Source organism: Leptodactylus fuscus, chromosome 2 (genome assembly GCF_031893055.1).
Source record: "Leptodactylus fuscus isolate aLepFus1 chromosome 2, aLepFus1.hap2, whole genome shotgun sequence".
Classification (NCBI taxonomy): Eukaryota; Metazoa; Chordata; class Amphibia; order Anura; family Leptodactylidae; genus Leptodactylus; species Leptodactylus fuscus.
Window position 1 is genome coordinate 50,923,891 of NC_134266.1, and position 27,126 is coordinate 50,951,016.

The 27,126-nt window shown below is 41.8% G+C and overlaps 1 protein-coding gene across 2 annotated transcripts in view; it reads left to right on the forward strand.

Annotated features, from left to right (window-relative positions):
* Positions 1 to 24,810, forward strand: part of NUFIP2 (nuclear FMR1 interacting protein 2) — a 28,786-nt gene extending 3,976 nt beyond the window's left edge. Inside the window, exons 1-4 of one of the 2 annotated variants that reach the window (XM_075263706.1) lie at positions 12,792 to 13,091; positions 16,331 to 17,995; positions 22,210 to 22,242; positions 23,779 to 24,810. In XM_075263706.1, coding sequence (XP_075119807.1) covers positions 13,019 to 13,091; positions 16,331 to 17,995; positions 22,210 to 22,242; positions 23,779 to 23,831 — 1,824 coding nt within the window. In that variant the 5' untranslated portion in view covers positions 12,792 to 13,018 and the 3' untranslated portion in view covers positions 23,832 to 24,810. Of the gene's footprint in view, positions 1 to 12,791; positions 13,092 to 16,330; positions 17,996 to 22,209; positions 22,243 to 23,778 lie in introns of those variants that run through there. The other variant, XM_075263705.1, reaches the window with a different exon arrangement.
* The last annotated feature ends 2,316 nt before the right edge of the window (positions 24,811 to 27,126 follow it).

The following is a 27,126-nucleotide window of genomic DNA, read 5'->3' on the forward strand; positions in this document are numbered from 1 at the left end:
CCCTAAATGTCCTCTTCACTCCTGTACACTAATGTGTAGGAAAGCAGATTTGTCTTGTTTTCTGATACAGATAAATATATACCATAAGCATGCAATATAATTTATATTAAAAAAACAAAAGACCTGTGGGGTGGGGGCAAGGGCTGTGCCATACAGTGGCATACATCAGAGGCTTCCAGCAGAGCTTTATGTTGGGGAATAGATTCTGATGTATACCCTCGCCGACAGCGAGAAACCAAGCGTGAACGGAGCCTTCTTATGGATCTCTTTATTTGGCCATTTGCACAAAGCTTAATATTGAAGGGTGTGTTGAATTTTTAGAAGTTCTCCTTAGACAGTGTAGGCATATCAAGGGCCCGAGGTTATTTGTGCACCTTGACACACACTAACATCAAGCTGATCATGTGGGCACTGGCTCTGTACCCGTTCAGTCATTTCCTGGAGCATGTCTTTCATAAACAGCTGCACTTCCCTGGAATTGCTGGGATCACAGACTACTTCAGTCTTGGCAGTTAACTCTTTCAGTTCAGTTAGCAAATCATATTGCAGCATTGTACAAGGGGGAGGTGGCCCTATGGGGAGCAGTATGAGGACAATTGTGACCAAAGCTGCAGGGTCATCAAGCCAAACTTCTTACTCCGACCCCTCAACTCCGATTTCACAGCCATGCCTATGACCTGCCAAAATTTCTATCTCTTGTAAAGACTTATCTCTCTATTGACAACAGCTGTAAGAAGGGGATGGGGTGACCCCGGTTTCTGGGGGTGGAGCCAGCATCTGTTGGACATTTTATGGCATATTCATGGATAAGAAACTTCCTATGTGACACACAGATTAAATGAAATGTAAAATAAAAGAAATCGCCCTGTACCCCTTCACCATGTACAAAATCATTGTTGGGATCCAGCTTTAGTGAACAGCTTAGTCTACTACGCTCGTGGTTCTCACGGTGCAGTATGTCTACTCCTGGGGGTACATTTAAGTGTCCCCAAGGTTATGCACGGTGAGAACCCCCTACCCCTAATGGTAGTCTGTGGTTCATCACCCACACCCAAGACTTAGTATAATAAGCAGAACACAACAATGTTACTCTCCTCTAGCCCCCAGAGATATCAGGGACCATGTAGGTCATGTGGCATAATGACACTAGGACGCTATTTGACCAATGATGCTGATTAGAGATGAGCGAACACTGTTCGGATCAGCCGATCCGAACAGCACGCTCCCATAGAAATGAATGGAAGTACCTGTGACGCTGACTTTGACGGCGGCCGCCCGGCGTCACAGGTGCTTCCATTCATTTCTATGGGAGCGTGCTGTTCGGATCAGCTGATCCAAACAGTGTTCGCTCATCTCTAATGCTGATATTACCTCTCAGGGGCCTCCGCTAATTATACTATGGGGTCAGAAAAAAATGCGGGTCCATCCGAACCAAAAATTATTAGAAAATCCCTATGTATGTGGGGTTATTTAAAGGGGCTCTATCATTGGGAAAAGTCATCCTTATCCTTACTAATATTATAAATGTGAAAGTTTATTTGTTTGGATGTTTGTTCCGCAATCGCGCCGCAACGGGCAAACTGATTTCACTGAAATTTTGCACATATCTAGAATGGCACCCGAAAAAGAACATAGGTGCCTCACCATCCCCGTATATTGCCGTGTTTGCCGACCGCGAGCACTGAATTCCAGCCCAGAGTGAGGTGGGTGAGGCCGGGGTTCACAGGTTCAGGTAGGGGGGGAAAAAGGGGGTACGGGGTGTGGTGGGAAGGGGGGCCCAGGGTCGCAGGTTGGGGGAAGGAAGGAGCGAGAGAATGGGGGAGCGAGCACGGAAAAAGGTGGGAAACCAGGGGGGAGAGGAGGGGAAGGGGGCCAGGGGGTCCATGGGTGCACTGGTGTTGGAAGGGCCCGCTGCGGCCACAAGACAAAGTGTGTGTGGTGGGGGGGGGGGAGCGGGACGAAGTCGCGGGTAATGCTAGTTTTTATATAAGCACATCCTTGCATAGCCTTTAGAAAGGCCATTACACACCTACCTTTTGAATGTAAATCGCCTCAGTGGTTTTTGAATGAGCCCGCTTTTATTCATACATTACATGTGGAGCATTGACTAGGCCGAGAGCACTGATGTGGTCATTCTTCTGAGTGTGAGGGAACAGAGAGGCCATTATATAATTGTGAAGGAAGGCTTCTTTGGAGCCTTATTTTATTAACATTTAGAAGTGATTGCTACTTTAGGGGTACTCATTTGGGATGTTATCTCACAAGGGGGTACTATCCTTAAAAAGGTTGAGAACCACTGTACTACTCTTTTCAGTACAGTAAACCAATGACTGGTGTCCAAACATATGCTAACTGGAAATTATTTTGGACTCTTTATATTCTACGGACACATTTATGAAATTTGTTCAGAGCATTGCCCAGTGTATATCTTTGATAGAGATGTGACCATAGCTTTGAGCTGGCCATCGCATCAGATCCTTACCATCCATAGCTGTCAGTTTTGATGGACCAGCCAACTGTCTAAGGCTGGGTTCACATGGGGGTTTCTAGTCCGGATTTTGACGCGGAATTTGTGTCAAAATCTGGCTCAAAAAACCACCTCCCATTGAATTCAATGGGTTCCTTTTTTCACGAACGGTTTGTTCTCGCTCGTGGCAAAAAGAAGCGACATGCCCTTTCTTCAGGCGGATTCCGCAGCTGATTCAGCCGTGGACGTCCACGGCACGACACTCCCTCCCGACTAGGCCAATTCATTTGCACTGCACCAGCATCCAGTCACGGCTAGCCGCTTTTTGGACCGGATTCGGAGGCGGCTTCCGTGTCATAATCCGGTCCAAAAACCGCCTGTGTGAACCTGGCCTATTATGTATGGGGGCTCCTGACTCTAAGGTGTTGGCAGATGTCGAGGGTAGACAAAACGACCAGTTGGTTGCATTTTGTTCTTTGGGAGATGCAGGTTATCTTCTCGCTCCCAGTTTAGTACATATGCACTGCTCACCAAACCAAGTGTGTATAGAGGAGTCGGGCAGTCATCCTAAGATGTGTGGCAGAATTTACGTTACAGAGCTATACATGTGGCTGAATGTAGCAACCTCAAGAGAAAAACAATGGAAAATAGAAATAAGGCTTATGTTAAAAAGTGACGTTTATATCATGACTAAACTGCTTTACCGAGGAAAAAAAAAAGTTTAGGTCCTTTTGCATTGCAAATTTATGGTAAATGTCTGGAACACTAAAGACTGCTATGAAGCAGGCACCAGGTCTGACCTGATGTATATGGCCTCAACTTCTATGAGACAGAAATCTGCCTCTGCAATGCCTCTTCTGAAATACAGAACTCACAAGTGTCCTCATACTGCAGGGCTAGGGACATCCTTCTAGTTTATAAGTCTACAATAGAAACATCATAAAAGCTCAGGTAGATTCACCAAATTCTTTTTTGCACAATTTTGTATTTTTAAACTTTGCTCCCTTTCTGCCGACCCCCTGTTAATAATGTGCAAAAAAACTGCTTAAAAACCATAAATGTGGCACAAAGCACGTACACTTATGAGTTGTTGTTTTTTCTGTTTGTTTTTTGTTTTGTTTTTTTTGTGCCAAGGTGGATTCAAATGGTTTTTCAGGGGTTTGTTCGTAACGACCCATTGAAATGAATGGGATCTGTTTTGAGTGCTCACATTCTGGCACGTATATACGTGCCAGAATGCACGCCCGTAAACTCCGTGTGAACTGGCCCGTAAGTTCCTATTAGACAGTGCGATTCAGCAGCCAGTTGTCGGGAGTGAACAGTCGTACAAGTGCTCATTACTGACAATTGGCCTGTCTAATAGAGCCAACCAGCACTCAAGTCATCGTGTGATAATCTGATTTTTGGCAGGGAAAAAAAATAAAAAATTGTCCGTCAGCAGAACATCGACTTGTCTAATAAGGGCTGTGCAGCCAGCAAGCACTAAACGTATATGCTAAGGGAACGATTGCGTTAGTGGTTGTTTCCCCTGCATTGCTTTGTGTATTCTGACTGGTACAGAACGAGCGCACACTTTGTATCATTAATTTACAAAAAAAAAATTAAATAAGTTAAATTTATTATATAGATAGATATATACATAGCTACCGGTTTGTGTAAATTTGTGCAATACTACCTTTAGCTCAATACAAGTCCTGTAGTTCACATACGGATCCCATTAACTATAATGGAATCTATTGGGTGTCCCCTTTTTTTTTTTTTTTTTTTTTTAATTTTTTTTTTTTTATTAACTTGCCGTATATAATACCAGAATGCTCTGCAGTGTTGTAATCCCTCCTCATTTCCTTATCTTTTTCACATACCCCTGGGCCAATTCGCCTTGGTTTCTTGCGGTTGGGAGTTTGATAGATGTATATTATTTTGCCTTGTGTATTATAAGATTGAATATAATCTTTTCCTAATCACTCGGTTAGAACATGACGTTCTCTCCTTACACAGTGTTGCTGATGGGCCTCCTATGGAAAACTGCTCTGTAATTCTTCATTTGTATTAATGAAAAGGCAGCTCTTATACAAAGCAGATGCTACGCTCAACCTTCAAATAGGTGTTCCTATGAAATCCAGGGCAGAAGTTACCGTATATAACTGCTGTAAAAAAAAAAAAACTTCTGCACTATGTATTAGATGCCTTATGGGCATGTAAGCAGCAAGGGTGCTCTTCACTGATGGTACAAGGATCCTTGATATACTGCAGACCCTTGTGAGTGCTACAGACGGCGGTGAGAGCTGACTCATACTACATCACACAAGTTTTACGGTCAATGCAGGCATACACTTCCTAATTTCAGTCTCTGTCATCAGGTCTGCTGTATTTAAGTATGAGCTGCACTTACTGTATTGTCCTGCATGACTTTGTGGGAAAAGCCCTTTAGAGCAGCTTTTTTCTATAGAATATGAGATAAATAGATGAGTTCTGGGGTCCGACTTCTGGGACCCCTAGTGATTAGGAGGATCTCGAGTGTGAATAGAATAGTAGTTTAGCACTACTGCTCTCTATACTTATATAGAGCCTTTGGAGGTAGCCAAGTACAGAGCTCCATCAGTTCAATGGAGTGAAGTCTATGGAGCTGTGGTCACTCATGCAATCTACCATTTTGCTTACACCCTTGTTCTCCACTAATAACTCCCTGTATAGCATGAGCCCAAATTCATCAACCATGTGCCCATCCCCTGGATTTTGTGTAGGCTGAAAACAGATGTGATGGAAAATCTACCTATGTTTAAGATCACATTTTGCAAATCACAGCTAAAATATGCAGCAAAAGCTTTTGCGTTGTTTTTCAATGTGTTTTGCATTTTTGCAGCGTAAAATGAATGCAGCCCAAAGTCAAGAGCGTGGTTAGCAGAATGGAGAAGTATAAAAGCTTCCTTGTATATTCTGCAGTCGTTTTAATACAAGTCTTGGCTTTGGCTGAAAAAACTGCAGCAAAATCTGAAACCAAAAAGATGCAACGTTTCTGCTACATGTGGCTTAGCCTAAATAAGAGGCCCTCAGCAGGTATTTGTAGCAATGCTCAGTTTTCCAACTCCTTTATATGTTTTACGTTGCCAAATGTCCTAGATCAGTATGGCGTTTGATCTCTCTCTATTCCTTCTGTTCAGTTTCAAATGGATTTTGACAGTAAAAATCTTTGTGAAATTTGACTAATTCAGAGAAATAATAGAGAGCCAAAAAAGAGTGAGGGTGCAGCATCATACCTCAGTACAGGAGAAAGGATAGGATATAAAGGGAACAACCTGTAGATGGGAATGCCCAGGTTTCCCAAACTTTGCTATAATGGGAAGGTTACCTGTTATGTGACTTAGAGGGATTCTCACATTAGAATCCCATTTTTTTTCAGCACTGGGCGTCCCCAGTGCTGTGAGAAAACTCTCCAGCGCCGCCTCATCTTCTTCTGGCACGCCTCTCCGCTGCGTCCTCTGCATCCAAATCCCAGGCATGCAGTCGGCTCTGCCATCGGGCCTAGGGCAGAGCGCATGTCTGTGGCCGCTTACATAAGCATACTGTGCATGGTTTAATTAAAGGCGTTATCCAGCTTTTTAAAAATATGATGCACCCAGTATTTTATAAATGACAGGATGCATCAATACAAAACACTTCCTAATATATATCCTGTTTAAATTCAGCACCATTTATCTGATTTTTTTTTTTTTTCTTAAGGTCAATGACCTCAGCTGTGACGTTTCGTTTGCAAGCTCACTACCCTTCCCTGTGAGACGTTCAGCTAGCAAACAAAAACGTCACAGCAGCTCGTGACCTCCTTGATGCTCATACTGACCTTGGATGACGGAGTGATTAATTACCTGTGATCTCATTGCAGGGTAGAGTGGAGAAGGGAGGGGAACACAGAGAGTGAGAGCAGGCAGATGAATCATGGGAAATGTAGTTTGTTCACAGATAAGCTAAATATGAATAACGGTGACACAAGGAACAGCAAGTAAAATAAACCCAAGCAAAGAGTGCACAAGGGAAGAGTGAGTATATAGCACTACTGTGGATATATTTGCAGATAATTTTTGGAAGCTGGATAACCCCTTTAAAAGGTATGGGGGAGGGGTGCAACGTATTTGCATGTAACCAGATTGTGGAGATGGGTATAAGTGACATAACTCTTGTAAATTACCGTATTTTTCGGACTATAAGACGCACTTTTTTTCCCCAAAATTTTTGGGGAAAAGAAGGGTGCGTTTTATAGTCTGAAGGTGGCGCCTGGCATCCGCTGTAATAGAGAGGCGGAAGCCGGCAAGTGACAGACGCCATTACAGGTGCCGGGGCCTGAGACATCGCTGCGCTCCTCTGTCCTGCATGAAGCCAGCAGCGGCAGGGGCTCCTCCGTCCCCCCGCTGCTGGCTTCATGAAGGGCAGAGGATCGTAGCGATGTCTCAGGCCCCGGCGTCTATCCCTCCCCGGCATCCGCCTCTCTAGTACAGCGGATGCCGGGTCAGTATCCGTGGCCCCTTCTCCCCCGGGGCCGGTCACCACCGGCCCCGTACCTGTAAAGTTGCAGGCCGGCTCCTGCGCGGCGATATCGCAGGAGCCGACCTGTCCGGGTGACAGCCGGGAGCCTAATGAGGCTCCCCGGCCTGTCACTGCTGTATTAGTATTGCGGCTGGTCTCTATGACCAGCCGCCGTAATACTAATATACAGAATGTCCCATAGACGGCAATACAGTTGTATTGCCGTCTATGGGACTTGCGATCAAGTGACCGCAGGTTCAAGCCCCCGGGGGGGAATAAAATAGTAAAAAAAAAAAAAAAAAAAAAAAAAAAAAAAAAAAAGCTTTAAAAATATGAAATAAATAAAAGTTCTAAATCACCTCCTGTTTTTTTTTCAATACAAGGTGATCTAAGCAATAGATATCCCCCAAAATGGTATAACTAAAAAGTACAGCTGGCCCCGCAAAAAAAAAAACGCTCTATGCATCCCCGTACAGCTGCAGGGTCACCTGTCAATGTGGCCTTGCAGCTGTTGCAAAACTACAACTCCCATATATTAAATATTTTACCAGTTTTTGCTTCAAAATTTTTTTTCCCTATTTTCCTCCTCTAAAAACTAGGTGCGTCTTATAGTCCGAAAAATACGGTATACAAATTGGATGCTAAGCCATGCCAGGCAGCAATACGATGGCCAACTTCTGGAAGGAAGGAAAAAATATGTCCGCTACTGGAGCAGGGCACAATGTTACCATTAAATGTGTGACTAATGCCCCCCAACTATCACAGGAACAGGAGTCTGACCCTCATTACACCAGACAAACTGGTCCGTGTAGGCAACATCCAGGCTGAGGATGGATAGAGGGGTGTCTGCACATGTGAGTGATTAGTCTTTATAGTTACGGAAACGGCTGACAAAATCCTTATTGTAAACCCCATAGACTTGAATGGAGAAAGCTCTAACACCATCCTACCTGTATGTGTTGGCCAATTGGATAGGGGAACAGGGCTATATGATTTTCCTATATTTACAGGTCTATTTCAGACAATTCTGATATATCACCAAAAATGGCCTATAGATAAATGGATGGATATAATTTTTTAATTTATTTTTTTAAACCATGTTTTTTTATGAGAAACACATTTTTCAAGAATTTATTTGCTGATTTTAATTTTCCATATTATATAAAAAAGACAAAAAAAAAAATTCAGATAAGGGCTCGTTCACATCTGTGCCCGGTCTCCGTTCTGCAGGTTTCCGTTTCCTGTACAAAACTGGGCAGGAGACGGAAACCTGCCGACATCTTTCCAAACCCATTCATTTGAATGGGTTTGAAAAGTGTCCGGCTGTGAGCACGTGAGCATTTTATGCTCTCTGCGGCGAAACCGTTTTTTTTTTAAACCGGACACAATGGAACATGCAGTATTCTGTTAAAGCACAAAGCGTATTTGTAACAGCTCACTCACGTGTCCCACATGGAATAAACGTCCGCTGTTTTTGTGGTTGGTTAGTATGGGAGATACAGGGATTTTGAAAGCTCCTCGGCCTTGGGTTGAAATCCAGTGAATCGAAAAAAATATATCCAGCGATCGATCCCGTTCTAAAACTTAACTTTTATTTGTAAAATCCAGGAACATTACATAGTTCAATAGCTCATGATGACAGGGAAAAAGCGTCTGGCTGATGCGTTTCGAAGCTTAATAGCGCTCCTTACTCATAGCTTATATTGTCTGTGTGACCTGAATGTCTAGAAAAATATGCTGTTTTTTTTTACAGAATAGACTATCTGATTTTCCTGGACCCAATTCACACATTGACATCAAGGAATCTGTTAAAAAAATAAATAAAAATGGGTGGCACGGGATTCTGCACTTCACGCAGCTGAGTATTGGCTTGGTCATGTGAGTACAGAATACAGTTCACTCTGATTGCGAGCATTGCAAGGCAGAACCCCACCACCACCACCAAAGTCCAAAAATGGCCTCCGGGGTCAGTCACTGATGGCTCCGCCTTCTGGACTTCTCAACACAGATAGAGAAGAAATTTCAGTGGATAAGTGACAGATTATACTGAATCTTTCCCCACAAACGTAATTATTAATCTTCTCACCCCCTCCTGCTCTATAACCTACTGCCTGCAGATTAGCTGGGGACAGGTTCCCTCTATACTACTTTTTGGGAAGTTCCTGAATGGGATCCGTTTTGATCTCTTGGAAATTTACTGTAAAATCCTCTTAGTCATCACAAATCAGAAGTGACAGTAAATGCATTGGACTTTCTGAAATCTAAGATCTTTATAATATGTAGGCCAGTTTACTATTTTCACATCTGCGCCATGTGTGTCTGTTCTGGTTCGCTGGAAGACCAGAATACTGAGGACACACAAACCGCTACAATACAGATACGGATGATCTGCATTAACTATAATGGAGCCAGATACCCGTTGTTCTTTAATTGAAAGTATGCGCCAGTGTGGAGATATCGGTGCCATTAATTTTGACACCGATGTCTCCACACTGTCAGAAGGGTGTTCCCTCACAGCTCAATCTAATCTCTGGGCTAGTAGGAATGCTTCCTCCCCCCCCCCAACATTACTAATCCATAGACTCGTACTGGGGGGGGGGGGGGTATTCCTCACAGCTCAGTGTGATTGCAGAGCCATAAGGAACGCCCCCTTTCACAGTATATGGCTATATTAGAGTCATGTGGGTTCCTTCTGACAGTGGGGAGATATTGGTGCTGAAATTAAGGTTGGTGTTTCCTACGCCAGTCTTGATCAGCGTCCTTGCTGGTGTAAGATGTGCCTAAATTATTAAAAGGCCACGGCCTCTTATGATAGGTTCACAATAGCATTACCTGTATGTTGGAGGACCAGAACAACAGTCAGATGGACTTCTATAATTGCAGTTCTGTACAGAGCTCAGCAGATCCCACTGACTATAATTTAGGTCCATTGTTTTGAAACTGAACACACAACTTTTTTGTCCGCAGTTTTCAGGCTGACCTTGCAACAGAGATTCCGGTGCATATGTGAACCTAGCCTTAACTGTAGCTGCTCCCATGTGCCAGAATTGAATACAACATTTATACCCATCTATGGCAGAATATAATACAATCTGCAGACTCTGTTCTGCCCACTTAGTTTGCACATTGTTTTCTTTCTTGAACCTGTCAAGGGCCAAACCAGATATTTTGTTTTCGAAGTGGGAAATGGCACTTCCGGCCTGCTATACCTCTTGACCCTTGGAGAGCAGATTTGTCATAGGGGCTGTGTAGGGAACAGTGACCTTAAAAATACCAGCATGTACACTTAACATATAACTATATTTAGCCTGCAGTTCACACAGGCGTCCTTATCTCTTCCTTTACAAACGTGCACTTGACTAAGACTGGGTTCACATCTCTACTTGCATTTCCAGTTTTCTGTTTCATCACATCATGAGAAAACAGAAAATGATAGCAGTGCTGGATCCACCACCTGACTAGTGGAGCTTTATAGACCTCATTCACTTGACATGGCTGCACCATTTTTCCAGCATTTCTTACAGGATCTGTGAAGGATAGGCATTCATTTCTTTACAGATTTAGAGCCATTCTGGTCCACAAATGTGGAATGAGTTCAGAAGCAGGTGGTTTGGGATTTCTTTCCTAAAGTTTTCCATAGATTTTGCAAGATTTTGTGTGTTTCTACCTCTACTGAATGTGGCCTTAAAGTTAGAGGACCTTTCACCTCTGCCAACAAGTTTAGTACTTGCTTGTCCCCTTTCCAAACAGAATACCAAACGCAGATGTGAACCAGGCCTTAGGTTAAGTCCACCTGGAATGGGCCCACTGTGGGAATTCTCCAACAGATCCAGTTCGTTTTCGCCATCAATTTCAATCTTTGCATTTCAGATCTTGAATCTGCAACTGAGCCATACCTCCCAACTTTTGGGTACCTAAAGTTCCTGCGGCAGCAAATTTGTGTGTACTTGGGTTAAGTTGATATCTGCGCATGGGTCTCTGTCGTTCGGGACTGCCAGGGGACGCAAATGATGGAGAACCGGACCAATAAAAGAGCAGTTACCCATGGATGCCATAGAATAGGCTGCAGGATCTACGCTGATTTCTGGCGGTTTCTGGGGCCAAGTCTGTAACTCTAGCGCAGATGTGAACCTAGCCTAAGGCATGCTACTAACTCCACCCATGTTCCTTTGGCCCAAACGATTTGTATCCCGATACTGTAATTAACCCCTTTAGAGCATTGACCAGGTATCGTGCCCCCACTCAATATCATGCACCCTTGTGGCCCCAATACTTACTCATTAAAAATGTACAATAGGAAAAAAGACCCTGATATCTCACCCCAAAGTCCACTCTGATCTCTGCTCCGCTTCAGGGAGCAGTAGGACATTACTATATCATCTCTGCCTTCTCAATCTGCAGCTGAGTACAGCACCTGAAAGCCTGGGACAGTTGGGTAAATTCCCATGGAGTTTTTTTTTTTGTATACTGAAAAAAAATCTTCTTTGGGAATTGGGAAGCCGTTTGCATTGCAGTTTCTTTGTTTTTTTCCCTACCTCCCATTCATTTCTAAGGGATTTGCAAGGCAGAATCTGCCTTAAGATGGGAGTCCGTAATTTTTTTTTTTGTCGTTGTTGTTCTGCTAGAGGACAAAAGAAGCATCATGGCCTATCTTCACTTCTACCTTGCAAGCTACATAAAACGATTGGGAGACATTATTTGGGGAGGGCAGACTATGTGTTTGTACAGCTGTGTGTTTTAAAAACTGCTGCACTAAATACTTTGGAGGAAATTTATGAAGATTGACGTTTTTAACGCCATACCCCTGCGTTGTTGGAGAGTGCGCCTGCCGTGCTAGGAGTGAGATCTACATCAGCTCATAGATTTCTAGCATCATTTAAGCGAAGGCCCCACATTGTGGAAACTGCATTTTTTTTTTTTTTTTGCACATTTTTGAGCCAAAGGAGTAGAATCATCAGAAGGGAAATGTTTGAGAGTTTCCTTTTATATTTTTCATTACTTTTGTCACTATTCCTGACTTAGTCTTAAAAAAGTGAAGCCAAGTCTACAAAAAACAGTGTTTCCACAACGGGGCCTTTGTCTTATGCTGAAAATGATAAATCCAGTGGGGCCAATGACTCTGCTATAGCAGGTGCATTGGTAGAAGCCTCTACCAGGCCTGAGACCCTGACAGGACACCTAAAGGGTCTTCTCAATGGCCCTAGGTTGCTGGGGGCCACATTAGAGATTGCATTGTGGCCCTGGAGCTTCAGGTTACACCTCTGACTGCGCCCCTGTGTGGTCTAACAGAACAATTACAGCCTTGTAACCTTTGACTGAGATGTATCAAAGCAGCAGCAGAGGGAATGGCTGGGTGATGCCTATGGCAGCCACTTTACTTTCCAGTGCCCATTTGAGCACCCATCTTCCTTTGCACAATGTTGTGACACCCATCCCTGGGCATCCATTCCCCTCTAGACAACATGGTATAGATAGCAAAGTCATGCACTGCCCTTGTCTCTATACTGCTGGCTTAGTGATGAGCCTGCTCAGGGTTGTGCTTGTGGTAACTGTACACGATATGACTTGGCAGTGACAGGCAGTACATCTCCATTATGGATACTCTGTCGTCTTCACTTTTGCTGACTGTTCTTTTTTTTCGCGTACAGTTCAGACTAGAACGCCACACGTTAAGTGCGCCGGGCGGTGTCACGTCTCCGCCTCTGATTGGTGGATTAGAGAAAACGAAGGCGTGTCCGCGCATGCGTTCCTCGCATCCGTGTGACGCACACTCTCGTCGTGCGTTCTCGCGTTGGTCGTAGTAATCTGGTCATGCGCAGTAGTGTCTTGAAAGTCTCGCGTGAACTGTAAGTTCTTACGGAGCGAGACTTCCCGGCACCGTGCTGAATGGTGAGAGAAAGCCGGGACTGTTCGCGGCCGCCGGGAGCTGGGGCTCAGGGTGAGGCGGCTCAGCAGCTTGCGTCCACTCGTCAGCGGCGCGGTGTCATGTAATGTCCCGCACAGGAGGAGTACGGCCATTGGGCTGACGCCTTGATGTGCGAGAACCACTGCCCTCCTTCCTGCCACCCGCCCTTCTGCAGCTCGGACTCGGGACCCAGCAGTCAAGGTGACCGATGGCAATTGCAGACTGGATAAGGTAGTAATAGGGCCGTGTCATGGCTTAGTCACTGCCCGGGGAGGTGTGTGTGCTTGTATAGTGTAGACGTGTATGTTCTCTGTCACTGGTAGTGTAGTAATGTATAGGATGTATCAGTCACATCCTATACCGTGTATAATATATCAGTCACACTCCATAGTATACATAGTGATGTACAGAATATATATCAGACCCTATAGTATACAGTGTATAATATATGTCACACTCCATAGTATACATAGTAATGTACAGAATATCAGTCACGCCCTATAGTATACAGTGTATAATATATCAATCACACGCCATAGTATACATAGTGATGTACAGAATATATCCATCACACCCTATACAGTGTATAATATATCAGTCACACTCCATAGTATACATAGTGATGTACAGAATATATCGGTCACACCTTATAGTATACAGTGTATAATATCACACTCCATAGTATACATAGTAATGTATAGGATGTATCATTCACACCCTATAGTATATACAGTGTATAATCAATCACACTCCATAGTATACATAGTGATGTGCAGAATATATATCAGACCTTATAGTATACAGTGTATAATATATCCGTCACACTCCATAGTATACATAGTAATGTACAGAATATCAGTCACGCCCTATAGTATACAGTGTATAATATATCAGTCACACGCCATAGTATACATAGTGATGTACAGAATATATCCATCACACCCTATACAGTGTATAATATATCAGTCACACTCCATAGTATACATAGTGATGTACAGAATATATCGGTCACACCCTATAGTATACAGTGTATAATATATCAATCACACTCCATAGTATACATAGTAATGTATAGGATGTATCATTCACACCCTATAGTATATACAGTGTATAATATATCAATCACACTCCATAGTATAGACAGTAATGTACAGAATATATACATCACACCCTATAGTATACAGTGTATAATATATCATTCACACTCCTTAGTATACATAGTAATGTGCAGAATATCAGTCACGCCTACAGTGTATATCAATCACACTCCATAGTATAGACAGTAATGTGGAGAATATAACAATTACACTATATAAATGTATAGGATCGTATAGAGTATGTAATGTATCAATAATACTCTATAACTGGATGGTACAGAGAAACTAAGGTATATAATATGTCAATCACGCTATATATGGCTGATATGGGGGGGGGGGTTGTATACGGGGAGGTGTAGTATACAGTATAAAAATATCAACCACACTGTATATATGGATATATAGACTAGTGTAGTGTAATATAAAATGTATGGATGGTATAGTAATGTGAGGATGTGTATATAAGGAAACAGTATGATATAAATATCTCAACCGCACTGTATATATGACTAGTATCTCCTATTACTCAATACTATACAGTCTTATCAGTCGCACAGAATATATGGGTGCTGTAATATAGACAGTGCAGTAATATGTGTATTGTAAACAATCTCACTGTATATAGGGATTGCATAGTACAGACTGTAATGTGTATAATATGTCAGTCACGCTGTATATTTATGGGTGATATGTAGAGCTGGTGTAGAAATATATATGCTTAATGATATAAATATTATAGTAATATCTCGCTGTATATGAAGCTATAGCTCTAGAGTGTAGTAATGTATATAATCAATTACTATATGTGGATATTGTATCATGGGCAATATGGTAATATGTATAATATATATCGCACTGTGTGGCAGTAGGACCGGTTTACGGTGAAGTTGGAATCACAACTGGTTTACTGGCTCAAACTCAATCTTCGGACTAAAAATCTTATTGAATTTAATAATAATAAGTTGGATGTATATGGTAGTTTGTTACATATTTACTATCATAGGAATCAATTGCTGGTTTTTTAATGATTAAGAGGATTTTTACTGCTTGTCTGACCATGGCTGTCAGAGTCAGTGCTTTATCTTACCAACTCCACAACCCTAGTATATAACAATCATACTACATATATGGATGGTATAGTAATGTGTATAGTATAATATTTATCAATCGCATTGTATATATGGAGGATTTATCATGTCCAGCTGCTTTAGACACCAGCCACGCCCAACCAGAATCTGCTCCATTTTAGTTTGTAATATATAGATTTACTTTGTTGAATTGGTTAATAGTTTGTTGCTTAGGTTGGCTGTCAGTGTGTTGTGATACTTAGTTATGTTCAGGAACATCCCAGTACAGGTCTAGTGATGCATCCATACGGCGATTTACAGATATAATTGACAGTGTGAGTTGTATGGAGGTCTAATATAAACATCTTTAGGGCCATACTGTACTGGTTCTTAGCCTCTGCTTCACTGTTTCTGGCACAGTTGGAGTTTTTCCTGTAGTCCTCACTGTTCCTGAGCAATTGTGCAGTTAATTTTGGTACCTGATTTGCTACTTAGGCTTCTTCAGTCAGATGGGCAGGAGCAGGCAAAGGGACATGACGGAGGCTGTCAGAGCTCAGAATCACACCCCTGACACCGCCCTTCTGACAGTAGACTGTTTTTGCTGTTTATGCCAACTGCATTGATTGCACGGGAATGGTGGGAGCTAGAGAGAAAATTCCAACTGTGCTGAAATTAGTGCGAAGAGCGGGTCCTCTTGTAATAAATGTCTGGTTGCTGATATCCTGTCCATAAGGTCTACTACAATTTAATAGTGTGGAGGCATAGAGCCTCGGGTTCCTTCTCCCTGCTTGGTCCTGGTGAGAAGTTTGGTCAGGTCCTATAGCTTCACTTAGTGTCACGGAAGGGAGAAGGCAAAGTACAGCGCTAATGAAAATAGTCGTCCTGTAGATTTGGGATAAATGTAGAACAATCCTTTTAAGGGAGTATTGAGATGCTGCTAAAAGGTCATACAGGATCATAAAAACATGACTTTTCTAGGGCACCAAACCTGACGACACGTTGTGTATGATATTGCAGCTTGCTTTGGTGCCGAGCTGCTAGTGGACAAGTGTGGTGCTGCCTCCTTAATGGGAGGGGAGGGATGGTGACTGTGTATACAATGAATAGTCTCCAGATTGCTTGGGTTTTAATTCTGTGCAATGAGAGGAGTTGTCACCAGGTCTGAAAAGCCCAGTGACATGCATCATCTGATAGGCACCTATTTTGGTGTTTGGTTACAGTACAGCGGAGATTTCTATACCTAATTTTTTTTTTTTTCTGCTTCTTTCCTTTATAGTACATGGAGAACTAAATGGTACCACAGGAGACCGCAAGACCCTGGGCTCTGACAAATCTGCAAACCAAACTGCCTCCAGAATTTCCAACGGTAGCCAACAAGCCCCTCCAGAAATCAACACCAATTCTAAGCACCTAGCCAAGACTATTAACTTTGGAAAAGCAAACAACAAACCTAAAACTTTGCTTCATAAAAACAGTATGGACAAAAAGAATGAGAAATCTTATGAAAGCAAAGCTAAAGATATCAAATGCACAGACAAGGGGGAGAGCGGTCACATTCACAATGGTTTGCTGTCTAACAGTTCTGCTTTTATAACTAACGGCTATGTAAGCAAAGGTGCTGAGAACGATGGCAGCGGTTCTGAGAGTGGATATGCCACTGCTAACAAAAGGAAAGCCAAGTTCACCATTGCCAAGCCTGCTGAGAACTCCAGCTTTATGATCAGCAAAATGTCAGACTCTGAAACCAAACTGGATTCTGAGAATTTGTTTGCAGATCAGAAAGGGTCGACTCGGGCAGATAACGGTAAAGCAAATTGGAAAAATGACTCTTCAACTACAGGCGCCGGTCGGGGAAAATCAAACCCCGCAGATACCCAGAGGAAGAACTCTGACGCCAAACCTGTTGTAGGAAAGAAGTTTGATGACCGGCCCAAGGGAAAAGCTTCTCCGGTTAGCTCCACTAAGGAGGACTCTTGGACTTTGTTTAAACCACCTCCGGTTTTCCCAGTGGACAACAGTAGTGCTAAAATAGTTCCCAAAATTAGTTATGCAAGTAAAGTTAAAGAGAACCTCAATAAAGCAGCCCAGAACAACACAACGTCTCCCTCTTCCCTTTCCTTTTCCTCTTCAACTGGTGAAACGTCCTCATCAAACTGTGTGTCCCAGGTTCCTATGTCTGCCATGAAGTCTGTATCTACAATTAATTTTGCCAATGGACCCCTCTTAGTAGGAACTGATGGGGGTTTTATGGCTACTGCTGCTAGTACTGTTTCACACGCACTGCCTGGGGGAGCAGAGCCTTTGCCCACAGAATCCTCTTCTGCCTCTTTTAACCCCTCTGAACAAAAGAAATCTGGCCTTTTTACTTATCCTTCAAATATGCAACACGCCCTTCCGGACGCTTTGCAGGGAGACCAGTCTGGACAGTCAAATCAACATAGTTTGGGAGAAATTTTTCAGAACCAGTGGGGCTTATCTTTTATAAATGAACCAAGTGCTGGCCCCGAGGCCGGAGCAGATAAGCGGGACACTGGGCAGGTGGTCTGGGAGCACCCGACCCCTTCTGTTTCACAGGGTGCTGAAACTGTTCCCTCAGGAAATGAGCGCCCTGTTTTTCCCAAGGCCTATGAGCTGGAGAAACGGACTAGCCCTCAAGTTGCAGATGGTGCCACACTAAAAGCAGCTCATAGTTCGGGGGGAGATGGGGGTGCATTATCCTTAGAATCGCTGCATATAGAGGAACTGCAAAAGCCGGAAGCTGCTAGCCAGGGTTTATTAGTGTTTCAGGCCAAGGTCTGTGAAAATGAAGAGATTCCTCAGACCTCTCTGAAAAACACTTTACAGACCTCCGCCAAAGATAAGAGGTACCACGGAGATCTTGATTGCAAAGATAGCTGGGGTTCTTTTGACCTGAGGGCTGCTATAATCTATCACACTAAAGGTAAAGACTGGTGCTGGGATTCTGTCATTTGTGAGTGTTTTGTAGACATGAAGTGTCATGACTGTTGGCATTTACAGCCAATGTAATCCATAGGGTAGGTGATAAATGTATGATGACTGGGGTCTAACCCCTGGGGCCCTAACCACTCAGGAGAACATGGGTGCCCAAGTGCTCTATGTGAAAGAATATGCATGTGTGATTTCTGCTCCACTCAGCTCTATGGGACTGAGCGATGCACTCTGCTTTATCCTTCAGTCCCAAAGAATTGAGTGAAGAGCAGTCATGTAAGAGCAATGCTGTGTTCTCTGGGTTCCTTGTACTCATGATCAGTGATGGTTCCAATATTCAGACCCCTGACAAACATTTTTCGACTATCCTGTGGCTGGTAAATGTTACTTATAGTCCAACCACAACCATGTGTGAATATGAGATGTGATGGCCTGGTTGGATTGCAAATACATGAGATCAAAATGTCAACAATGAAGTTCTTTGCTGAATTCATGTCTGAGGTTTGCAAATTGATGCCTTTTATTACACTTTCCGTGACTCTCTTAGACGTCACCATAAAGGCTGAGGGTGGAGGGAACGTTATCCATCAGATATTTATGTTGTGCTGATATGTCATTCAGCTGCCATACACGTGTAAGTCATTGTCACAGAGGTTGTTCAGGATCCTTTTCTGTAGCTCTCACTTACATGTAAAATTATGTATAATGTAAGGAATTGAATTTGTTTAAAGGATTTTCTAGGATTTTTTTCAGTCCAGCCGTGGTGGAAAGTTATGACTTTAAAGGTTGGCTCACTTTATTGTCCCATTAGCTGTAGATCAGAGGTGGGACCCTTCACTTTTAGCATTTGTCCCATAATCAGTGGTTTTGCCATAAATGATTCAGATGGGAATCCTCCTGAGGGATGACTAAGACAGACATGTAGTCTCCATATCTCAGCGTGACTATGGGTCTAAGGAACTGAAATGTTGATCGGTTCAGCGTTCGAGTTCTAATATGGATTCTGGAATATAGGGACAGTATGTTCATCGGAGTCATTCTTTAACAAAGGCTTATTCACCACCGGTAGTCTTTAGTACGTAAACCAGTAAGTATAGGCGTTCTACACAGTGACCACCTCTGAATACAGTCAGGGTACTTACATGACCATCCTTTGGCGTTCACATTTCTCATAAGGACAAGAGTCCTAGGCAGTGTCAGTGGGAGTCTGTATTGTACAGTCTGCACTATGACCTGTTCTGACTCCCGCCATCAGAATTCTATTTACTGCCATGGTCCATTTTATCTGGATATTGCACAATTCAAAGGTGTCGTCTCGAATTAGAAAAAATGTGTCAGCTCTATTCCAAAAACTGCATCAAACCTGTCATTAGACTGTGCATGATATTGCAGATCAGCTCCATTCACTTTAATGGAGTCGGCCATCTTTCATGGACAGATGTGGCACGGTTTTTTTGCAAGAAAGAAGCCATGTTTTTCTAATACTGGAATCCCTGTAACTGATTCTTTATGAAGAAACTGACGTATAATAACCATATATTAAGGGGATACGCAAGACTCCCTTTATGTATTTTTTTTTTTCTTTGTTACACATAAGTTATTTATGCTCAGTAACCAAGTGAATTTTTTATTTTTTTTGCCCAAAATGTTTTTCTTTTGCCTGCAAAGCTTCCCCTGTATTTTTCCAGGTGTATGGGCTTTTTTCCACAGAACTTATGTCATCCTTCCTATAATCCTCGATGCTTATTTGTGCCTAGTTTGCTTTCTTTTCTGGCCTCATGTATCACGTCCACCCATAGCACTAACCAGCGCCATCTTTGTCCTACTGCGGCCTTTCATCTGTATTTTTACTGGCTTGATAACTCCTGGCACCATCTTAGTGCTCCCATGGGAGCATGTACCAGCTGCCTCACAATGCCCGGTGCGAGGGCAAAGATGGTGCTGGCCGCTGCTGTGAACCTGAATTGGCTCTGAGGATTAATGTAGAGGCGCCGGAAGACGTTTCTGAAACATGGACGTGGAGGTCGTACATTTTTAAATGCAATATCTGCATTTGGAGGCAAAAGGGAAACCTTTAAGGGAAAAAGGGTTACAGAGAGTTTCATTCATAAGTAACAAAAAATATTTTTGTGCGTCACATTGAGATGATTGGAATTAAGTGAAAAAATATATATATAATGAATTTTTGACCATGCGCGTAGGAAAATCAGAACTGGAAAATCTCGTCCATGCGTTGTTAGGATTTCCCAGCCTGAACCCAGTCAAGAGACTGAACCTCCTTGTATCAGAGCGATCTATCATGTTAGGAGCCTCTTCTCGCTCATGGCTTCATTGTCCCATACTGTATATAGTACAGAACAGTGGCACAGCGAGGAAGAAGGGGCTCCGAGCACCCTGGATCACCATGATGTAAGCAGGCCCGGTCTCCTGAATGAGTTCTGGCTAGGAAGTCCAGTAGATATACAGGCCGGTTTACCTCGTGTGTATGGGGCATAGATCTGTGATGCTGTTATAAGAGTCGTGGGTTTGCCAATATGTGCAGATTTAGATAACCCATAAACTGATTTTAAATAAATGGGTTTAAGATATTGTCATGATCATTAAATAGGGTTCCTTAATGGATGTCCAACAGCATCAACTGAATTATTTGTTGGGTTATTGTAGTTTCAGCAATTCCCCGTTACGATTGTATTCCATACACTTCTCTGCGGGAAATCGGATGCTTTGTAGCCCTGCTACTGGTTCTACTCTTAGGGTATATTTAGACAGTTCCCTTCATCTGAATGGGGTCGTTTCCACAGCAAGTACACTGCTTTCTACAAGTCCCATTCAGAAATTTCAGCAATGAATCTGCTGCAGTGTCTTGGCCTCAGTAATCTGTTATGTCAGCCAAGAGGCTGTTGGAAGATCTCCACTAGCATCTATGAGACGGTCATAGGCGGCGTTGTAATAGAAGAATCGGAATCTCTCAGTGTAGTCCAGTACACTAGTATTGCAGCATATTGTATTGGACTCGCGCTGGGATTGCAAAAAGTTGTTAAAAGTGTAGTTCCCCCCCCCCTTCCTAAGATCAGATATATATAAAAAAAAAAAAATTAACCCATTATGCATCTCCCTGTCCAAAAATCAACAAACTGTAAAAATATAAAATGACTTATCCTGTATGTAATTGCGTAATGGGGTATAAAATGGCACAATCGCTTAACCTACCCCCCAAAAAAAAGTTGAGAAAAATGTGATCAAGTGATGATATCTTCTACAATGTATTAATAGAAACTACAACTTGTCCTACAAAAGAAAAGTCTCCTTAGGGTATGTTCACGCTGAGTTTTTTTTTTTTTATGCAAGCTGAATAAATCTGCTTCAGGAATTAGGAATCTTTTTTTCTTTTTTTTTTTTTTTTTTTACTCCTGCACATTGTATGGACCTGGGAACTTCACTATAAAAAACTACCGTAGTTGTTTTTGATGCATTTTTGCAAAAAAAAAAAAAACTGCAAAAACATTTAAAAAATGCATCCTTTTTTTTTTTTCCCGCCTCCCATTCATTACTGTGGGCTTTGCAAGCGCACAATACGCCTGAAGATGGGTAATGTTGCTCCCCCCCACACCTCCCTCGGCTCAAGGGGGGGGAAAAAAACTTTTCTTCTTGAAATGAATGGGAGGTAGTTTTTGAGGCGGATCCTCCTGCAAAAAAAACCTCCCATGTGAACTCACCCTTGCACAGCTCTGTCCAGGGAATTATGAAAAAGAAGTATCAGAAAAATCGAAACTTTTTTGGTGTGGCAATATTCTAAGTTTTAAAGGGTTTTAAATGTGAAAACTATGTAACTTTGGTATTACCATCATTGTATTGATCCACTAAGTATAGGTAACTTATCAGTTTTACTGCAGGGTGAAAAGGGTAAGCACAAAACCTGTAAAAAATAAAATAAAATTCCCAATTAATTTCACCCCATTCGTACAAATATTAAAAGGGTTGTCCCACGACGTGACGTCTGCGGGATCTTTGTGCAGGCTGAATGTGGACAGGACTGGTGCTGGTTGTCTTACATGACCCTATCACTAGCTATCTCTTGGTCGTATTTCACCGCCAGGTTCTCCAGTATGTGAGAACGTTCTCTTTTCCGGAGCGTGTGATATTGCCGTGCTCATCTGAGTATTCACTGTCCTCTTACATCTACTTCTCTCTTTGTTTTCTTAACAGAAATGGAATCTATTTTGAACTTGCAAAAACAAGGTAAGTTGAGACCTCCAGGTACAGGCTCACATTTGCTTACCTTGACTAAACAAAGTGTCTTATCTGTGTCTTTCATGTTCTAGTAATTATTAACATGGCCCTGTCCTATTCACAGCTTGTTTAGAAGGCCACGCAGTGACACCCTCTGCTCAGTTACTCCGTTGCATCTCATTCACGTTACCACTCATGTAAAATATGTCTATTTTAGCAAATAATCCTATTACTCAAACTATTTTCTGTGAAAAGTAGACAAATGGGGGTTACCAAAGGGGTGTTCCCCCTACATAATGTCACACTGTCCAAGGAGTGCTAACCCTACAGACTGGAACAATGCTCTCAAAGGAGTGCAATGATAATAGCCAGTTGTCATTATTCATGAATATCCAGGAAGAATAACAGAGGAATGGTACTCCAGAATCAATACTATATGGAGAACAGACATGTCAGGAGTGGGGGCCGATCCGCTGCAGAGGGCTAATGCCATGATCAGCGGAGGTCTGACCACTAAGATTCTCACTGATCCTGAGTGTTTTACCCCCTGCCATGGGAGGAGTAGCTGAACCCCTAGTGTACACAGACACAAACCCCACTCTCATTCACTTCACTGAGATAGCCAGCATTCCTATTGAAGTGAATGACAGCAGGGGGGCACTTCGACATCCCCTAGAGGTCCCTGGGTTCTGCCACAACTCCCTGTTTTCTTTAGCACTTCTGCCTGACATCAAGGACTGCTGAGGCCCTGTGAATTGGGCCTCAGCGGTCACATGGGTCATTCAGGATTGACTCTTTCATCTATGCGTCACAATGCCACGTGCCCCTTTGAGGCCCAATCACAGGCCTCAGGGGTCCCATGACGTTAGGCAGAAGGTGCAGAGAGAACAGGAAGCTTTGCTGGAGCCCATGAGAGGTGCGTTACACTAGGTTTATGTTTGGGCCCACTGCTGCTTATACTCTGAAGATACACTACAGTATAATTGCAGTTCCATCTCGCACTAAACTGCAGGTAGAACCTTGCAAATATTGTATTAACCAATATGAACAAAAATCACACCAGTTATCTTGGTTGACTTTATTTATGTATTACTCGCCCAGCCCTAGTATATAGCCAGCTTAAGCTTTATGACCTGCGCCAAAAGTAAGGGTGCATTCACACTAAATATACGCTGAGCTGATTCTGAACGTAAAACCTGTTCAGAATCAGCGCGTACAAAGCAGATCCCATTCATTTCAATGGGAGCCGGCATACGAGCGCTCCCCATTGAAATGAATGGGCTGCTTTTTTCCCCCTATTGGTTTCAATGTGATACGCGCATATATAGGGAAAAAAGCAGCCCATTCATTTCAATGGGGAGCGCTCGTATGCCGGCTCCCATTGAAATGAATGGGATCTGCTTTGTACGCGCTGATTCTGAACATGTTTTACGTTCAGAATCAGCTCAGCGTATACTTAGTGTGAATGCACCCTAATCGTGTATTTTTTATTTTTATTTTTGTCTTTTCCATGGTATTAAACTTGTTTTCTGCTTTTCTTTTTAGATCCCAGTAGGATAATCACTTATAATGAAGCCATGGACCGCCCTGATCTTTGAGATTACCGCCAGGGGACTGCTGGCTTTTCTTTTCCTACGTCATTTCACCAATGCATGAGAGACATTATCTGGCTGTCATGCTCCTTTAAAAAAGAGAAAAAAGATGAAAAAAGAAAAAAAATGCAAGAACAGAGGGGAAAATAAGAACATAACAGAATCGAATCCTTGGATATATAATGATAGAAATATATATACTTACATATATATATTTTGTTTAGATAACTATGTATAGAAAATTCTATCTATATAAATATATATAAATATATAGTTATTTAAACAAATTATTAAAAGGAGAATATTATTAAAAGTTTTAGATCCGTTCAGGAACCATAACTTCCTTTTCCAGGAATAGAAAGTTTAATTACTGGTACAATATATAGATTTTTTTTCTTTAGTGTTTTTTATTTTTTAACTCCTAGTTTATTTTTGTCCCCTCCTTTTTGTCCTCATCACACAAGACTAAAGTGCTTAAGTGAATAGCGTACACAAGCATCGTAAGCACGACCTTGCTATATGACGGTGGAATAACAAAGGCTTGTGTGCTTATTTGCCGACGTCAAGAGAGCACATCGTATCATTTTTTGGGGATTGCCCAGACAGTCCCGGTCTTATTCCTCCTACCTTGTATTTTTTGTGTTTCATATGGCTTCTGACACTTACCCTGGCTGAAACGATGAACACATTTTTATTTAAAAAAAAAAAAGAGAAAAAAAATAACACTTTATATATCATGTTTTTTTTTTCTATTGCTTTTTTCTGTTTTCTTCTGGAACTTACAAAAGACAGACACAAACAAAACAAAAAAATATATATAAACGCAAGCTGTCTTAATTTTTCACTTTTTTGGAACTGGAGACAGACGCACTTTTTTCAATTCTGGAAAAATTCGGACAAGCAGGTTTCTTAATTTTGACCATTGGAGTTTGTGTCCCATCTATGGAAGACTAGAGAAGATGCTTTAAAAAAATTTAATGAACAAAGGACAAAAAAAATATATATATATATATATATATATATATATATATATATAAAAAAAAAAAAAAAAATTAGCAAAACGCAAAAGAAATTTAATCTATTTAGGCATTTAATATATTTAAAAGATATATATAAAGAGAGTCGAATCTGTTCCCTGTTTGATGTCATTGTATGAAAGAGGGAGCAAGCTGCGTGAGGCTGTTCTGGACTTTGGCTGCATCATCTCCTTGTGTGTTGCTTATACCTGTCCTTTTGGTTATCTGCTTTTACCCTACTTGTGTTGGATGGAGTATCAACCGATTGCACACGAACATCATGTTGAGAAAACCTCCATGGCTCTGACAGGGGTCCGATGACATATATATTTTTTAACTGTATGCTTCTAAAATCTTTCTGAATCTTTTTTTTATAATTTTGAGAGTGCCCTTTCTGTATGAAGGACATTACTGGAAGCAGGACTTTAGCAATAAAGGTATTGACCCTTTCCATGAAGCGAGTGGCTTGCAATGCATTGGATTCGACTCGGGAGATTTGCGGCATCATATACGCACACGTTGGGAGCGCCACTCCTCTGTTGCTCACTGTCACTTTGTCTTCAAGCAATGTCCTCCATGCTTGTTTGCTTTGTTACCTATATCACTCATGCAGAGCACACAGTGTTGGGCTTCTATGCAGGCAATAGTCGTGAGTGCCTCTGCAACAAAACAAATGTTATATAGAATCGAATGGTGCTATAAATATATATATATTTAGAAATCACATTGTTTTTATTATGTTGCGAGCCCCTTCAGGGTTTGAAGGGGTTCATCTCTTAGTTGCAAGAGGTTTCCCTCCGTATCACCCCCAAGTCTAGAGATAATTTAACCATTTGCTGCTGGTTAAGTCAGCAAGCAGAATATGAGCTTATATATATGAGCATAAACATTTCATTAGAAAGACTGCTTGGTTATTGCATTGGCAGCGATTTTTTTTTTAAAAAATATATATATATTTTTTTTTTTTTGTCTAAATAGTACATATCAACCAATTCTCACTTGGAATTATTTATTTTGCTGCAGGAAATATGCACAAAATGCTACACGGTTTTGTTAACCTGGTCTCCCTCGCAATGTTATGTTTTTTTTTTTTTGTTGTTTTTTTGGGGGGGGGTTTTTTGTGCTGAAGAACTTAAAATTGCCTAAAATTTCTTTCTTTAGACTTTATTTGAAGTGAGACTTTAAACTTGCTGGCAGAGTATGTGCACTCTAAATGGCCACCTATGGTTATTCATTTCTTTATTAGATAACCTACAGAAGCTACTTGTGTCATATAGAACGCACCACCTTTCCTTTGTCTTATTTCCCATGTAGAGTTGGGCAATTAATCTAAAAATAACCAAAAGCGACTGTTTGATGGGGTTGTGAACACATCTGTAATTTTGGTTCAGGTATAACATTATGTGCAAGATTTTTCCTGCAGTTTCGTTCAGGCCAAAAACATCCAAATTGGAACAGCTGCTATTATACTCTGGGGGTCTCTTCTTCCTGAATGATGACAGGGACTGGCGAGGCCAGTTATTGGACTTCAGTGCAGAGATGCTGATGTTTCGTGACCAGTGTCATCACTTGTTTACTGAGACCCTGACTTAATTTCGGGAGGCTGGGAGAAGGCGGAAGGCTAGGTTCACACCTACGCCTTGTCCATTCGGGGTTTCTGTCTCCTAATCCGGTTAAAAAAAAAAAAAAATGTGGAAAGAAAAGTCCTGCAAGCACTTTTCTTTTCTTTCCATGTTTTTCAGGCAGAAACCCAGCAGATCCCATTATAGTCTATGGGATACAATGGGCAACTTTTTTTTTTTTTTTTTTTTTGTGGATTTGCTAATTGTACTCTTAAGAGACTCCAGAGTATATTAGCGATTCCGGTATGGACACTTTTCATCTGAATGAAACGGCTGGGCAAACCTTGCGAGACACATCTCATGTGGATCAACCAACAAGTAAACTAAAAGTAGTGTGTGGTTTTTTTTTGGTTTTTTTTAATAGGGGTGTTGCCTAAATAATCAATATTTCATTGTGATAAAAAGCCTAATTAATTTTGATTTAGGTCAGAATCGCCCAGCCCTACTGCCGTGTTGTCTGTATATTTGTCTCGCACGCTATAATAGAATTTTAAGTACAACGTGAAGACCAGGTTCACATTGTGTATATTCATTTTTTTTTTTTTTAAGTTGCTGTTGTTGTTTATGGAGTAATTGGATATTTAAACACCATAACTAAACTTTCAGATCTCTTGTGATTTTCTGACAGTATTTGTCTCATTAATACATTTTGATATATTTAAT